The sequence below is a fragment of the Pongo pygmaeus genome, chromosome 5 (genome assembly GCF_028885625.2).
Source record: "Pongo pygmaeus isolate AG05252 chromosome 5, NHGRI_mPonPyg2-v2.0_pri, whole genome shotgun sequence".
In the NCBI taxonomy this organism is placed as follows: Eukaryota; Metazoa; Chordata; class Mammalia; order Primates; family Hominidae; genus Pongo; species Pongo pygmaeus.
In genome coordinates this window covers 167,579,865-167,595,142 of record NC_072378.2, presented here as the reverse complement: position 1 = coordinate 167,595,142, position 15,278 = coordinate 167,579,865, and the positions used below count along the sequence as shown (strand labels likewise).

The 15,278-nt window shown below is 46.0% G+C and overlaps 1 protein-coding gene across 2 annotated transcripts in view; it reads left to right on the top strand.

Moving 5' to 3' along the window:
- Nucleotides 1-203: 203 nt before the first annotated feature.
- RPS6KA2 (ribosomal protein S6 kinase A2) overlaps nt 204-15,278 on the top strand; it is a 444,300-nt gene continuing 429,225 nt past the window's right edge. The window contains exons 1-3 of one of the 2 annotated variants that reach the window (XM_054491090.2): nt 204-849; nt 1,281-1,360; nt 5,080-5,139. In XM_054491090.2, the coding sequence (XP_054347065.1) occupies nt 1,298-1,360; nt 5,080-5,139 (123 nt within the window). In that variant the 5' untranslated portion in view covers nt 204-849; nt 1,281-1,297. Of the gene's footprint in view, nt 850-941; nt 1,361-5,079; nt 5,140-15,278 lie in introns of those variants that run through there. The other variant, XM_054491089.2, reaches the window with a different exon arrangement.

The window sequence follows — 15,278 nt, the reverse complement described above, 5'->3', positions numbered from 1 at the left end:
AAAAATGCTTCTGGATTAGCACTTGGACGATTGGAGAAATGAAAATGTCTTTCACCCGCACGCATCTTTCATTATCCAGGACAGAAGGGAGTAAGGAGGGAGGCAAGAGAGATCCCCCCACTCCACCCCGCAAAAAAGGGAAACAGGAAGGGGGATTTTCCCCTGGTTCCTGTTCCAAGGAGCGGTGGCCCAGGAGGCCTTGCTCTCCCGCGGGCGCCTGGCTGTGTCTTCGGGGGTTCCTTCTCTGAGCCTCAGGACTTTGTCAGCTGTGAAATAAGACGGGGTGGAGACCTGAAGGAGCTGAGGGGCAGGATACACGTTGTTTGAATTAATGTTTCTGTCCCTCAGGCCCTGCCACTGGGAGCCCCAGCAGCCCACGTGCCTTTCATCCTGGCCCGCAGAGGCCTGGGTGCTGTTTCGGGCAGCTCTGGGCAGGGCCGGGCAGGGCCCAGCGGACCCCACGGGCCGCCCCCCGGCGTCTCCCCAGCTGTTTGTCTGTCGTCCCTCTTCGTCCCTCTTCTCCCGAGGTGCTGTCCCAGCCCTCGGGGGAGGCAGCCGCGGGCAGCTGAGTCAGCGGCGCTTCCAGAGGTGCCCGAGTCTCCTGAACGCTCCGCAGGAAAGCGGCTGTGCTGCGTGGGGCCCTCTCCTCGTCCCGGTCCCTCCGTCCCTGTTCCTGTCCCTCCCGTTCTGGTTCTGCGGCGGGAGGTGGCGGTGCGGGTCTCCGGGGAGGTGGGGGAAAGACCTGCCGCGCCCGCCCCTCCCCGCCTCCCCAGCCCTCGGTTGCTATGCAGTTTCTATGGCAGCAGCATCCTCAGACTCAACTTTCACCCTCATTTCGAGCCAATTAAGGTAAAATAGTGAGGGGAGGAGGGAAGAGCGTGGCCAGGGAAGGGACGGGTTAGAGGCAGGAAATCCAATTCGAAGCTGCAAGTGCAGCGTTTACTCTGCCAAAGTCGCAGTACAGATTCCGAAGCCGCAGCGCCGTCCCCTCCTTTCCTCGCCCCAGCCTGAGCGGGAAGCGGCAGCAGCTCCCCAGAGCCCTGGCTTGGCAGGGAGGGGACGGCACCCCAGCAGCCATATTGCAGCCCCCCGGGTCCCTCCTCCGGGCCGGCGCAGGCCCCGCACTCACGACCTCCTCTGGGAGCCGGATCTGTCCTCGCGATCGCCGCCACCCGCCAGCCTCCGCGTCCCTTGGCTTCTGACATCCCGTCTGGCCGTACCCCTGTGCCGGTCCGAGCCTCTATTTATTTCCTTTCTTACTGTCAATACTTGACCAGCAGAAAAGGAAAGTTTAAAAATGCCGATCGCACAGTTGCTGGAACTATGGAAAAAGATCGAGGTGGAGCCTATGGAAATAGAGGTGAGTGCAGGAAGGAAGGCACTTTTCACAGCATCCTCAAGAATCCGAACTCTGCAGCCAATGCATTGCTCATTTACTATAATCAGCTCATGTTTATTAGGTGACTATGATGGGTCAGAGAGTTGGGTATCCAGTGTGTGTGGATGTATATGTTGCGTTGTGTATGCACATGGATAAACATTGTGTGTGTATACACGCACGGCATTGTGAGTGGTGTAAATACATAAATGATAATGAGTACAAGAAACAAATTGTTGCCCTTAAGGAAACTTCAGGATGCTTCTTAAAGTCTGTGTAAGTCTTAAAGTATTCCCGTTTCCAAACTAATCTGCATCAGTTTGATTTTCCTTCAACAAGTGGCTTTAAATTAGAAGCCTTCCATTTGCTACAGTGAAAGATGAAACCAGAAGGCAAAAATCAATGATGAATCAAGGAACAGAGAGCATAAAGATAATATGATCTTAAACGAAAAAAGATAATGCAACCTTAAAAGGATGAATGGTCAGATAAAGAGGTGTGATTAAAGATAAACAGAAAAGATAATGAAATCAAAGTGTTCCTTGCCCATCCCAGGGCTGGTGGGTGTGCAGGAATCACTGCTGAGAGGTTTTCACTCCATGCTTCCCTGGGGACACGCAAACCTCTGCTCCACAGAATCGGATTTGCTCCATTTGAATTGCAGATAGTCAACATACATTTTCCTAGAAGAGAAAGTTCCCCAAATTTATTAACATCTACTAAATTATTAGATATACCTGCTCTGTGTTTATAGCAACTCAAATGGCACTTAAACATGGCTCATTTTTAATCACTCACCAAAGCTTCTCAAAGTCCAATTTAATTTTTGCCTATCTTCTACTCCCAGCACTGTACTTATAAATTCAATGCTATTTTAAATTGTATTTATTTTTATATGTATGTCTTGAGATAGTCACGTAACATACCTTTGAACTGAATGAGAGATTGTTTTAGAAGAGAATTTACTGAATGCTTCATATTGAATAGTTTCCTTGGAAAGCCAAACTAAATAATGCTTGACATATGTATTGATGTTTAACAGAGATTGTTGGGCATAGCACAGACATTAAAGTCCATTTGTTTTAGATGGAACAGCCCAGATACTGCTGCTCATGGAAAGTACCTGTGGTGGGAGAAGGATGACACCAGGGCTCCTTACTGTTACTGATTCTTCTGTTTGTACATGGGGTTGTTCTTGGTGTTGAGGACAATGCCTTGGAAAGATCCATTCCCTTACTGTGGTTGCCATTTCAAGTCTACTTTTTTTGAGAGAGAGAGATTCAATTTTTCTAAATATTGAATCAGTGAATGAGCAAGTGATTAGCTAGAAGTTCTTTTCTCATTTACTAGTGCTTCCTATAGCCCTGCTGGTCATCGTCAGCGCATTTGCTTGTGTTGAAGCTGTAAGGTGCTCAGCCCTCATGAATGAAGGGCTCGTTCAGAGGGAGGATTCCGCCCTGGGCTCAGAAAGGATGGGAGAGAGGGGGCCAGGGGCTTTACAATTCCAGGTGGGACCCTGGTCTTCACATTATTTCCAGTGACCAAAGCCATGAGGAGCAGCTTGTGTTTTACATATTTCTCAAATTGTTCATAAATGGATCAGCAATGAATAGATTCACATGATTTGAAAACTATGCCATGAGCCTAGAAAGCACTTGCAAGGGCAAGAATTTGGAGCTGAGTTGACTGATGGTCTGCCCTGCCTTGCCAGCCCCAGGAGAGGGCAGACGGTAAAGGTTTTGAGGAAAATTGGATACATTAAATAGCCCTTGAAGCAAAATAAATTTTTTTTCAGGCGTCTTAGCTAAATTTTTTCAGGAGAGCACAGCTGGTGGAGTATGGACAGTGTTAAATTCCTATTTACTTGGAACCCAGAAAACCAGAGTTCTTTCTATAGAAAAATGGAAGCTTAAATATTAACCGTGAGATACTTCAAGTTTCTGAGGAAATTTCCAAATCCACAAAATCCTCTGTGTTTTGGAATTCACAGTCTGAATTTCCTCTCTAGTTTTGTCCATGTTTTATGTTGTATGGTATTAAAATAACTCACATATCAAGAAATGTGGCAGAGCTATATGGAGCATATCTGGCCTCTGAACTCCAAATTAAATGCCCTAACACCCTTGCAGGAGGAGCCTGCATGCTTTTCTCATCAGAAAATCTGCTAAGATTTTAGTGCTTATTTTTTAGTGATTTAGTTTAGATTTTAGTGCTTTAGTTCCTTGCTGTTACGCAAATGTGGCACGACTGATGTTTGGATTTCCAGGGACTAGAATCAGCATTCCTGGATTCATGTTTTGCTCTAACCACCTTTTCAAGTTGCTATCCTTTCTGGCCTGTTTTCTCATCTGTAGTCTGAGAGAACTGAACTGAATTGGGTCTGAGGTCCATTGTACTAGAGAACACTGCATACAGTTTATAAAAATTGTAGACCGGGGAGATTCATCTGACTGTCCAGGGAAAGTCTTTGTGGTTCTCTGCGTTGTTTTGAGATATTTCAGATATATAATTAACCCATAAATGGGTGTGTTGACAAGGAGACGTGCTAATTAAGAGCCAGAACCTCCAGAAAACCCTGGCAGAATCTAACATGAAAAAGAAACATGTAGTGTTTTATGAATTATGTTCTGGCAAGTTGAAGGCACGTCTCAAACACAGGACTTTTCAATCATTGCTTTCAGCGGGGTTACAGCAGCCAAGGGCATGCTTTGGGGGCAAGATAAGAAAATGGAAGAAATGATGAGTAAGGCAAGTCCATAAGCCAGCCCACAAGGTCTGGCTGACCCATTTTATTTGCATTCTCTTGGAGGAATAAGCATGATTTTTCTCTCTGGGATGTCATAATACATTAGATAGAGAAAGAGAAAGCTCCATTTTTAAACAATGCAGATCAAACATGATTCCCTGAAGATTCATAGTCAAGCTTGGATAGAGATGATTATCTCCTGGCTACTAGGTGAGAAGATGAAACTAGAAATAGTAATAATGACAGCAGTTCGCTCTGCGTGTCTACTGCATGGCAGCCGGTGCTGATGGCTGGCTGGTGTTCTTCCATGGAGCTCTCCCCACATCTCTAGGCAGAAGCACTGCCATGTCTCCGAGGCCCAGGTTAAGCAGGTGGCCCCAAGTTGTTAAGTAGAAACCAAAGACTCGGACCCAGATGGTTCCGCTTAAACCCTGTGCCAACCACAGAAACACTTGCTTTATGTTTTATGGGCTGGGCTTCATTTCTTTGCTAGAATCCATTCTCCCAGCACTCACTTGGGACTGTGATTTGGTTCCATTCTCAAGGGAGTGGTCACACATGCCTTCACCGCTGCTCTGTGCTCCCACATCAGCTCCGTTCGTATTTTAGCTTCATGAAAATCCACGCTTTCTCCACTGGCAAGAATCACCTTGTCCTCCTTTAGATTGTGCCGTAAGTCACACTGGCTTCATTGATTTAGTCGTTTGAGTTAGGGTTTAGTCTGAACACTCCTTGCCTTACTTACCACCTGTTGTATAAAGGATCCATCTCGGGCATGAAGCATCACACAGTTGCACATAAATTCAGGTGGGAAGGGACAGTGATATGGTTTCCATGTGCTACAGAAATCATACGGGATATTTAGTTAGTACTTTTTCATATTGGTAACCTGTATGAGGCCACCTACAAACACGTGGCAATGCTAACCATCTTTACCTTCTATCTTTGTTATCAGACCACAGAGGAGGATCTCAACCTGGATGCGGAGCCCGCCACAGAAGACACTGCAGAAGAAGTAACTATACATGTTTTATTACAGTCTGCTTTGTTTAGGGAGATTGGGCCCAGAAGGTGGTGAAGGGGGAAATGGAAGTTTGAAATGAAATATCTGTGAGCAATTATTTTAGTGACATATGTGTCTCTATACATATACATGCACAAATGTGTATATATGCATATGTACATATCATGTGCTTATTATATTCGGTAATCTCCCTCAAAAGGAATAGTTGGAGCATAGGAAGGAAGGCTATCCATCAAGGTAAAGTTCATGGTCTCCTGGCACGGGCACTTGCGAGGGGCATGGTGCATTAGTACCAGTCAAGGAGGCCTGGGAGTAACCAGCTGGCATGGAAGCCTGGTGTGGGGCTCCCTGTACTGGAAGTCATGTGACACAGCTGCTTAAAATGTCTGATGAGGTGCTCAGCAGAGCTGGGAAGAAAAGTGGATTCCATCTGTGGGGAGTTGCCTTTCCAGTGGACGGAGAGGAGTCCCAGGGCCTGTAGGGGTTGACTGGGAAAGAAGGAAAGAGAGACAGGATATCAGCCCGAGGTGGACATCAAATGGAAGAGAAGAAAGAGCTCTTGCTGCTGCAGGCTGTGCATTTCTTCATTTTCATGCTATGCAGGATCTTGGGCCTGATCCATGCAACAGAAAACAGACTTAGACTTTAATAAAGTGAAAATATCTCAGCAACACTGGTGTTCTAAGGGGAGATTTTGGTAATGATAAGTACATCCATCAGGGAGACACTGGACAGGAAAGAGCTAAATTCGAAAGCTGAGTTGAGGCTGTAGTCAAGGCATTGTAGTTACACAGCCACACTTCCACCACTGGTAAAGGAAACGCTCTCAGAGGCAGCTGGAGCCATGGGCCATTGACTTGGCCATTAAGAAGACTGAGTCGCTCAGCCACATGCCACCTGGAGCCAGAAAAGTTAGAAAATTTGCAACTCTGTTGACTTTTAAAATAGCTGGCAGATATTGCAGACTAGAAGGGCTGGATTGATGAACATTACTGGTTTTAGAACATGGTCTGCTCAGATGCTGACCGCTGCATTTCACTACCATCTAAACCTATGCACACCAATGCAACATTTAAGCCAAGTGTCACTGGATCTTATGATCCGATGACATAGCCCACTGGTTAAATAAAGAAAAATGGCATTCAGCTGCTTTACGTTTATCCAGCTGCCTTTTGGTTCTGTGCATTTTCACCAATCTGGGAGTCTAGAGTCCGGCTCTCTTCTAGCTGCGCAGCGATCCAGCTGCGTTCTTGAACACTATGCTTGGCCTGGCCTTGTACCTTTGCATCCCCTGGAAGAGTAGATAGTGCTGCTTTTGCCAGTTCCACGAAGATCAAAAGGTAGGCAGACATGAGGCAGTGACTCTCCTGAAAATATGATGCTCAATCTGGTACTTGCAAAGTGGTAGGGGTGGGAAAGGAAGATGTACCTTCCCTGCAAATTCATAAGGCCAAGGGTCTCAGAGAAATGACTGGCTGTCATTTTTCAGAATACTTTTCTAGGCTTTTGTAGGAACTGTAATTTCCAGGGAACTTTCAGTGTTTACTGCAGGCAGACTAATGTGATGACTTAGTAATTGGCTTCAGGAGGCTGACGACAATGGGTGCAGCAGACTCTTCATTCTGCTAGGTTCAGTTGAAGCAACAAGATTCCATAACACCATGTCCTGCTGCATTCAGGCTGCCATAGCAGAATGCCACACTGGGAGGCTTCTACACAACAGAAAGATATTACTCACAGTTCTGGAGGCTGGGAAGTCCACAATTAAGGCATGGCAGGTTTGATGGCTGGTGAAGGCACACTTTCTGGTTCATGGCCAGCCTTCTTTACCCTTGTCCTCATGTGGTGGAAGGGGCAAGGGAGCTCTCTGGTGTCTGTTTGATAAGGACACTAATCCCATTCATGAGAACTCCACCCTCAAGACCTAATCACCTCCCAAAGTTCTCACCTCCTAATACCATCACCTTTATTGCTAGGATTTTAACATATGAGTTTTGGAGAAATACAAACATTTAGACCATAGCACATGATATGCCCAAAGTGCATATATACAACTAACAGAAAATCCTTTAATTCATTAACAATATTTATTTTTTAAGAGCTTCTAGTCTCAAGTTGTCATGTTCTCTACATTTTTGATGGAAATCTAGATGTGAATCTATCAGAGAGTGTAATGAAAGTAACCAACCTCTTTAAAAGTTGTTTTTGATAACAGAATATGAGATGGAGGAAATTATTACTGTTTCCTCATGCTTACTGTATCTGGATAATAGAAAACCAGTATATCTTTGCATCTTAATAAATGAAGGAATAGAGTTCCAAACAGATTTTAGGAGTATTTTGCAGAACTATAATCTTGATATTTAGGTACATTTGCAGTATTTGTGAGAAGAATGAGAAAATACTGGAGAAAATTACTTGTTTACTTGATGTTTCTGATAGATGATGCTGAAAACCCAACATGGAATTTTTTAGTCTAGCTGCAGATGAATGTCATTTGAATACTCCATGATGTTGTTTAACTTTTATTAGAGACAAGCTTTCGACATCCTTCTTGGCCTCCAGAGTGGTTATTTGCAAGGTCTTCTTTAGGTTAGGGATTTATGGCTCAAATAAAAGAGCCATATTCTGAACCACAACCACAAAACTCTTCTTCTTCTTTCTTCTTTCTCCTTTCTTCTTTCTTCTCCCTCTCCCTCTCCCTCTCTTCTTCTTCTCCCTCTCCTTCTCCTCCTCCTCCTCCTCCTCCTTCTTCTTCTTCTTTTTCTTCTTCTTCTCTTTCTTCTTCTCCTTCTCCTTCTCCCTCTCCCTCTCCCTCTCCTTCTCCTTCTCCTTCTTCTTCTTCTTCTTCCTCTTCCTCTTCCTCCTCCTCCTCCTCTTCTTCTTCTTCTTCCCCCTTCTTCCCCCTCCTCCTCTTCTTCTTCTTCTTCCCCCTTCTTCCCCCTTCTTCTTCTTTTCCTTCTTCTTCATCTTCGTCTTTGTCTTCTTCTTTGTCTTCTTCGTCTTTCAATAGATTTAGGGAGTAGAAATGCAGTTTTGTTATGTGGATATATTGTGTAGTGGTGAATTCTGGACTTCTAGCATAGCCATTACCAGAACAGTGAGCACAGTACCCAACTTGTGATTTTCCACCCTCGCCCCCACTCCCACTCTCCCACCTTTTGTAGCCCAGTGTTTACTCTTCCCCCTGTATGTTCACGTGTGCTCATTCTTTAGTCCCACTTATAAGTGAGAACATGCGACATTTCTGAGTCATTTCTCTTAGGATAATGGCCTCCAGTTCCAACCACGTTGCTGCTAGAGGTATGATTTCATTCTTTTTTTACGGCTGAATAGTATTCCATGATGTACGTGTACCACATTTTCTTGATTGAATTCTTTGCTGTCGGACACTTATGTTGATTCCATGGCTATGCTATTGTGAATTGTACTGTGATGAACAGATAAGTGCAGGTGTCTTTTTTATATAATAATTTCTTTTCCTTAGGGTCGATACCCAGTAGTGGGATTATGGATCAAATGGTAGTTCTGTTTTTAGTTTTCTGAAAAATTTTCATATGTCTTTTGTAGAGGTTATGCTGGTTTACATTCCCACAAACAGTGTATAAGCGTTCCCTTTCTCTGCATCCTTGCCCACATCTGTTGTTGTTTTTTTGAAAAAGAGAGAAATTTTGTGGCAACTAAATTGATAAACGTTTCATGCCTCTTGCCAGTCTGAACATATATGATAAAAAGTCATCTTATTTAGGAAAAAAATCATTCAAGTCAGCAGCAGTTTTCCCATTCATTATTCAGCCAAGAATATTTATTGATAATCTGTAGGCCAGGCATTACAGTTCATGGAAAAGAATAAAAAGGTGAGTGAGGCTTGCCCTGAAGGAGCACAGGAGGTACTGTGATCACTTCAACTTGTGAGTACTTTCACTGATATGAGTTTCGTGGAGTAGGCTTCTCACATAGTTTTTGGAGTGTGGAAGGCATTTGGGATAGATCACATATGATATCTAGGCATGTGATTCCTCATGTTACGGTTCTGTGCAGCTTCCGAGAAGGTGAGTTCTGATGAAGGTCCAGTGTGAAGCTTGTGTGTAAGACAAGATGTCTGTTCTTGAGCTTGGGTGTTACTGCAATACACCTTTATTCACCATTGCTGAGGGAACAGCCTCCTCCCTCAAGAAGGCAGTAGCGACGTGGAGGAGTTTGTGTTATAAATTCATGGGATGGGTGGATTCTTGGTCTAATTTCATCTGACGCATCAGAGGCAGGCATCCTTCATATTCTGAACAACAACCACAAAACCCAGCAGATTCTGTCAGGAAATACTTCTTTAAGAGATTACTTGAAGGGGCTCTGTATAGCGACATCACAGTCATGGAAGAAAAATCTAGAAGCAAAATGACTCCTGTGAGCCGGTGAGGCCCTGGCTCCCTGAGGCTCTGGGCTCTCCCCATCCTGCCTCCCTCCTACAGGCTGTGTGTATTGACGCAAAGGAGCACCGGGGATGAGAGCGCCTCCATGAGGCGACAGCTCCGTGCAGGAAACAAGCTCGTGGCTTGCCTGGGAACTGCTCTGCAGGCCTAACTGGGCGGACTTGTTGAGGGTCTAGAGGCAACCTGCTGTCTTGTTGCCTGGGAACCTGATCTGGATGTTGGGCCAACTGTATTCAAACGAACCTCACAGCCACACTCGTGAGACTTAGGTGGCCACAATGCTGAGCATTGATCTGTGTGGGATAGGACGTGGCAGCGGCTGCGCTAGGCCAGCCTCCACTGAGCTGCCATGCTGGGCGGTTGGGAGGGCTGATGCTGTCCTGATGGAGGAGGAGAGCCAGCTTCAATAGCTTTGGGCCAGGAGAGGCCCCACCTGTCCACTTCCACGGCACAGAGGCGAAGTCTGTGCAGCGCCAGGCAGCCCCAGGCTCCCGGGTCTCTGTGCTGTTTTGTCATCTTTGTTCCCTACGTGTTCTTAGATACGTAGATGATTTTTTAGGTGAGTTTTCATTTCACAGAGCAGCCTTTGAAAAATATTAGAATTTGTTGCATGAATTTAATTAGTTTTTGTTTTGTAGACACAGGGTCTCGCTATATTGCCTAGGCTGGTCTCGAACCCCTGAGCTCAAATGATCCTCTTGCCTTGGCCTCCCAAAGTGCTGTGACTACAGGCATGAGCCACCACACATGCCCTGTTGCATGGATTTTTAAAGCGCTTAGATTTCAGGGTTATGTTTATTGATAACAATAGGACCATTTTCTTGTTAGGTCAACTTTATAAATCCAGATCCAGGTGTTATTGAAAATGTCAGCGTGATTCCGCTTCATTTCCTTGTGGCTACTGGGGTACTTTCCCTTTCCTCTCAAATTTTACTCTGTTTTTGATAGCAGAATAGAAAGTATCTGGGCCAGGGGCAGGGCAGGTGCATTTCCTGCTGTCACCATCAGTTGGCAGGACACAGCCACACGGGGATCATAGGGTTTCAGCTGCCAGATAACAGTCTCTTTGAGCTAAGGAGGATGCTGAAGACACAGCACCAGCTGAGAGATCACAGAGGGACCCTCAGGCCTGGGCAGGCAGCCTCCTTACAGGGACATCCAGGGGCCTGTGGGCAGCTCAGGGATGAGCTCCTGAGCGTGTCAGTGTGGCCTCCTCCAATGCCCAGCTCCTGGAGTTGCCAAGCCATTGCTGCTTGGACCCCTCGACGAGTCCCCTGGTGAGGAAAAAGGTCAGGAAGAGACTCGTGACAACAGGCAGAAAGCATGAAAGAGAGAGCCAGGCCGGGTGTGTTCAGGAGCTCTGGGCCAAAGCTCCAGCAGGATATGGCCCGGGACAGGCTAAACCGCCTGTGTGGCCATGTTGCCTCTCATGTCTCTGCAATCCAGACAGAGTTCCATTGTTCCTCATGAAAAACAGAAAGAAAAACAATATAAACTGGTTTGAATAGAAGTGAGACAAGGTGGGTAATGAAGCCCAGGCACTAATGAAGCAATTAAGAGCAATGCAATTACTGTTTAAAAGAAATCACTAGTAGATTTGAAAGAAGATTGATAAAACAATCTTCCAGGCCCTGCTTATTACCTCCTGTGAATCTGCCTCTGTGGCGTCTCTAAAAGCTGGTGTTACATAAGTCACCATGATGGCAGTCTATTTGCATTTGTATTTCTTACTGTTTCTCTGCCCAGCAGACAAGAATCACTTTAGTCCTTGCAGAAATGCTAGAAAAGGGTAGGGTAAGCATCATGCCTTCTGGAAAGAGGGTGATGCGGCTAAGCCACTGCAGGCCCATCTGTGTTTAGATGCACTGTGGGGCGGGTGAGAATAACATTGGCTTCATGGAACATTAGCATTTATTGAGGCAGAAAAGAAGAAAAATGTATGATTTTGTAAAGAAGATTGGGACAGCATATCATTTGATGTGTAAGTGGTAATTATTTGCAAGAATCCACAAAAGACAAGAAGTCTGGCTCTTGTCATCTGCAGACATCTCTCCTTCTGGTTATTCCTTTCTCACTGAGTGTTTGTCTTTTGTCATTCCTGGGCAGATGAAGACAGTGTATAGCTCTTTTCAGTTTCTGGGATCCTCATTTTTCTGCTTCTGTAGCAAAGTCAGCCTTTGCACATTTCCCAGAGTGCTTTCTTTCTGAGAAAAAGATGATTACTCAGTGCAAACGGGAACATTCTCTAAAATCGTGGGCACTGGCTGGAGACCGTGTCCCGTGGTCTGAGAGCACCAAATCGGGAGCTTGGAGCAGAGCACTCGCCGCTGGCTCCTCACGCATGGTTCCAGGGAGTGTGCACCAGCAAATGGCTCTTGGGGGCTTCCTTGTAGCCTCTGGGGCAGAGCAGTAACTATCTCTGCTGCCTGGTGATTTTATGGGGAGGTCTCATAAAGAAAACGCCGGTTCTCCAGAAAAAAATTGTGCTTATCCAATCACAGCCAAGAATCACCTTCTGCGTTGAGGTCGTTGCTAAATCATGAAGCAAAAGACCCAAAGAAAGCTCCGTTTTCTCTGTGTCTAGTGTGTGGAGCAGCAGGTTGGAGAAGGCGATGAGATCCAGTTTGGGTGTCTGTAAGGCCTCCCAGGTTTGAGCCCCTGAGGACTGGTGGCACGGCTCTCCTCCTGCCTGCAGAGGACTGGCTGTGAAATAACAACCCAACTCTTGATGTGTGCCTGTTTTCCACGCCTTGCACCCTCCCTCAGCCCTGGGAACTGGGCAGGAGGTCTATTAGTTTTCCCCCATTTTTCAGGTGGCGAAATCGAGGTATCAAAGGTGATGTAATTTGCTAAGTATATCAGAGAACTAATGAGTGAGGGAATTTCAAACAAAGGCTTTTTCTACAGACTTATTTTCTCCTCCTAGAATCCTTGATTTCCCACAGTGTACTCAACAATGGGGGCAGATTTTTTATTTTTGGCTAATGCAGTCAGGTCATGGGTCAAACCTGGTGGCTCAGTCCCTTCCTTCTGTTCAGGCCTTCGGTGCTACAGGCATCTCTGGTCACACAGAGGGTGCTGGCCACGTTGTCTGTCCCTCCATGTCCCTGTCATCTCCCTCCTCACCCACATGTGCGGGAGCCCACCTCCCATAGGTGCATCCCGTGTGAGACCTCAGAAGCAGCCTGGCTTCCCACTGAGCCATCATCCCGGGAGCAGAGCTTTCCTGAGGAGGCCGCAGGGGCTCAGATCTGTGACCCTGGCTGAGGCTGCGTGGAACTCACAGGACCTGCATTGCCACACTGAGACCCTTTCTCCTCTCTTTCCAAAATCTCTCTCCTCTCTTCACACTGGAGAAAGACAAGCATTATTTCTTTATGCGTGCATAGAAATCCTGGGGGTTTTAGATGGAGCTGCTTTTAAAAATTATACCTCCCTATTCACTGCTATCTTGTCATAGGTGGGATGTATTATTGATTTACAAGAATTACAAAAGCTCCTTATATTTTATTAATCCTAAATGGATAATTTAAATAATTATGGTAAGATTTATATACATATATAGGTTTTTTTTTAATTGAGTGGATTTTCTCCCATAGATAATGCTGTGTGTGTTTGGGTAAGATGCAAGGTGTCAGTTAGAAAATTGTATAGCTTGTTATCCTTCAGATATTTTGAAGTAATAAAATGGGGAAAAAAAATCCTTGCACCCTTGTAACGTACATGCAGCTGAGAGCTGGGTGTGGAGACAGACTTTGCAATTTATGTGAGTCATAAAATTCTCCAGGGAATCATGAAGACATATTTTTCCAGGATGTAGAACCCAAACATCCCACTTGCCAAATGCACATTGAGTGGCCACCGCAGGGGAAACGCCTCCGCTCCACGTCCCTGGCGGAGGCCCCCTGGGCACAGCGGAGCCAGGCGTGAGTGCCCCTCGTTCCTGAACCCGGAGTCTCACACTTCTCTGGCGGAGTCCCCCTAGGCACAGCGGAGCCAGGCGTGAGTGTCCCTCGTTCCTGAACCCGGAGTCTCACACTTCTCTGGTGGAGGCCCTGTGGGCACAGCAGAGCCAGGCATGAGTGCCCCTGGTCCCTGAACCCGGTGTCTCACTTCTGTCTTATGTAGAACAGATGGAGCAAACCCTATAAAACCATTTCCAAAGAAAGCGAAGGCGAGAATTCAGTCAGCTTGAGGAAACGGCTGTGAACACATGCGGGTGTCAGTCTCAGGCCACACACTGCGCCAGGCACATGGGACTGAGTATGCATAGGACGCAGCTCCTGTGTTGGGAAAGCTCATTCTACGTGAGGATTTAACCGCATAAATGCCTATCTCCAATTTAATAGGGTAAATATTGCAACATCCTTCTTGAAATGATGAATGGTCTCATGGATATCCACGGGCGGGGGTGGCCTGGGGCTCCTCCACTGTCAGCTACACACTTGGTGACTCAACCTGATCCGCCCCCACCTCACCCTCCCTTCTCCTTTTATTCTTTGGGCAAAGTCTGGGGAGTGATAACTGTGTGTCTGGCCCTGTGCTGGGCACCAGGTTTCCATGAAAAAGAAGACGGCACGAATCTGATATTTTAGCATCCTCGCAAATAAACAACTAACTCAACAAGATGGTTTCACGTGGGGGTAAGTACCGTGCAGAAATAGGATGACAGGGAGTGCTCTGGGTGGGCCATACCAGCTGAGGCATGGGGCATGGTTACCGCAGACTTCTTTACCCACGCCATGTTTAGGCCACAACCTGACTGATGAGAAGAAACCAACCAGCAAGACCGGGGGTGGATTGTCCCAGACAGACAGACAGACAGACTCTGTCATGGCCGGACCAAGGAAGCCTGAGCTGGGCTTGGCTTCAGGAACCATGTGCAGGCCTGGGGCTGCTCAGGCTGGCCTGAGATGCACGTGGAGAGGAGAGTGTGCTGTCAGGATTTGAGGCCATGGCAAGGTCTTGGATTGTATTCTTTTTTCCTGGAAGCCTTTTGGGACTTCTAAGCAGGAGAGTGATGGGACCCCATATATATATATTTTTTTTTAATTAATTTTTTAAAAATTTATTTTTTATTTCAATAGGATTTTGGGGAACAGGTGGTATTTGGTTGCATGAATAAGTTCTTTAGTGGTGATTTCTGAGACTTTGGTGCACCTATCACCCAAGCAGTGTACACTGCACCCAGTGTGTAGTCTTTTATCCTTCATCCCCCCTCCCACCCCTTCCCGTGAGTTCCCAAAGTCCGTTGAATCCTTCTTATGCCTTCGTGTTCTCATAACTTAACTCCCAATTATGAGTGAGAACATACGATGTTTGGTTTTCCATTCTTGAGTTACTTCAGTAAGAATAATGGTCTCCAGTTCCATCCAGGTTGCCGTGAATGCCATTACTTCATTCTTTTTTATGGCTGAGTAGTATTCCATGGTATATATACCACAGTTGCTTTATCCACTAATTGACTGATGGGCATTTGGGGTGGTTCCATATTTTTGCATTTGCAAATTATGCTGCTATAAACACGCATGTGCGAGTATTTTTTGGTATAATGACTTTTCCTCTGGGTAGGTACCCAGTAGTGGGACTGCTGGATCAAATGGTAGATCTACTTTTAGTTCTTAAAGGAATCTCCACACTGTTTTCCATAGTGGTGTACTAGTTTACATTTCCACCAACAGTGTAAAAGTGTTCCCTTTT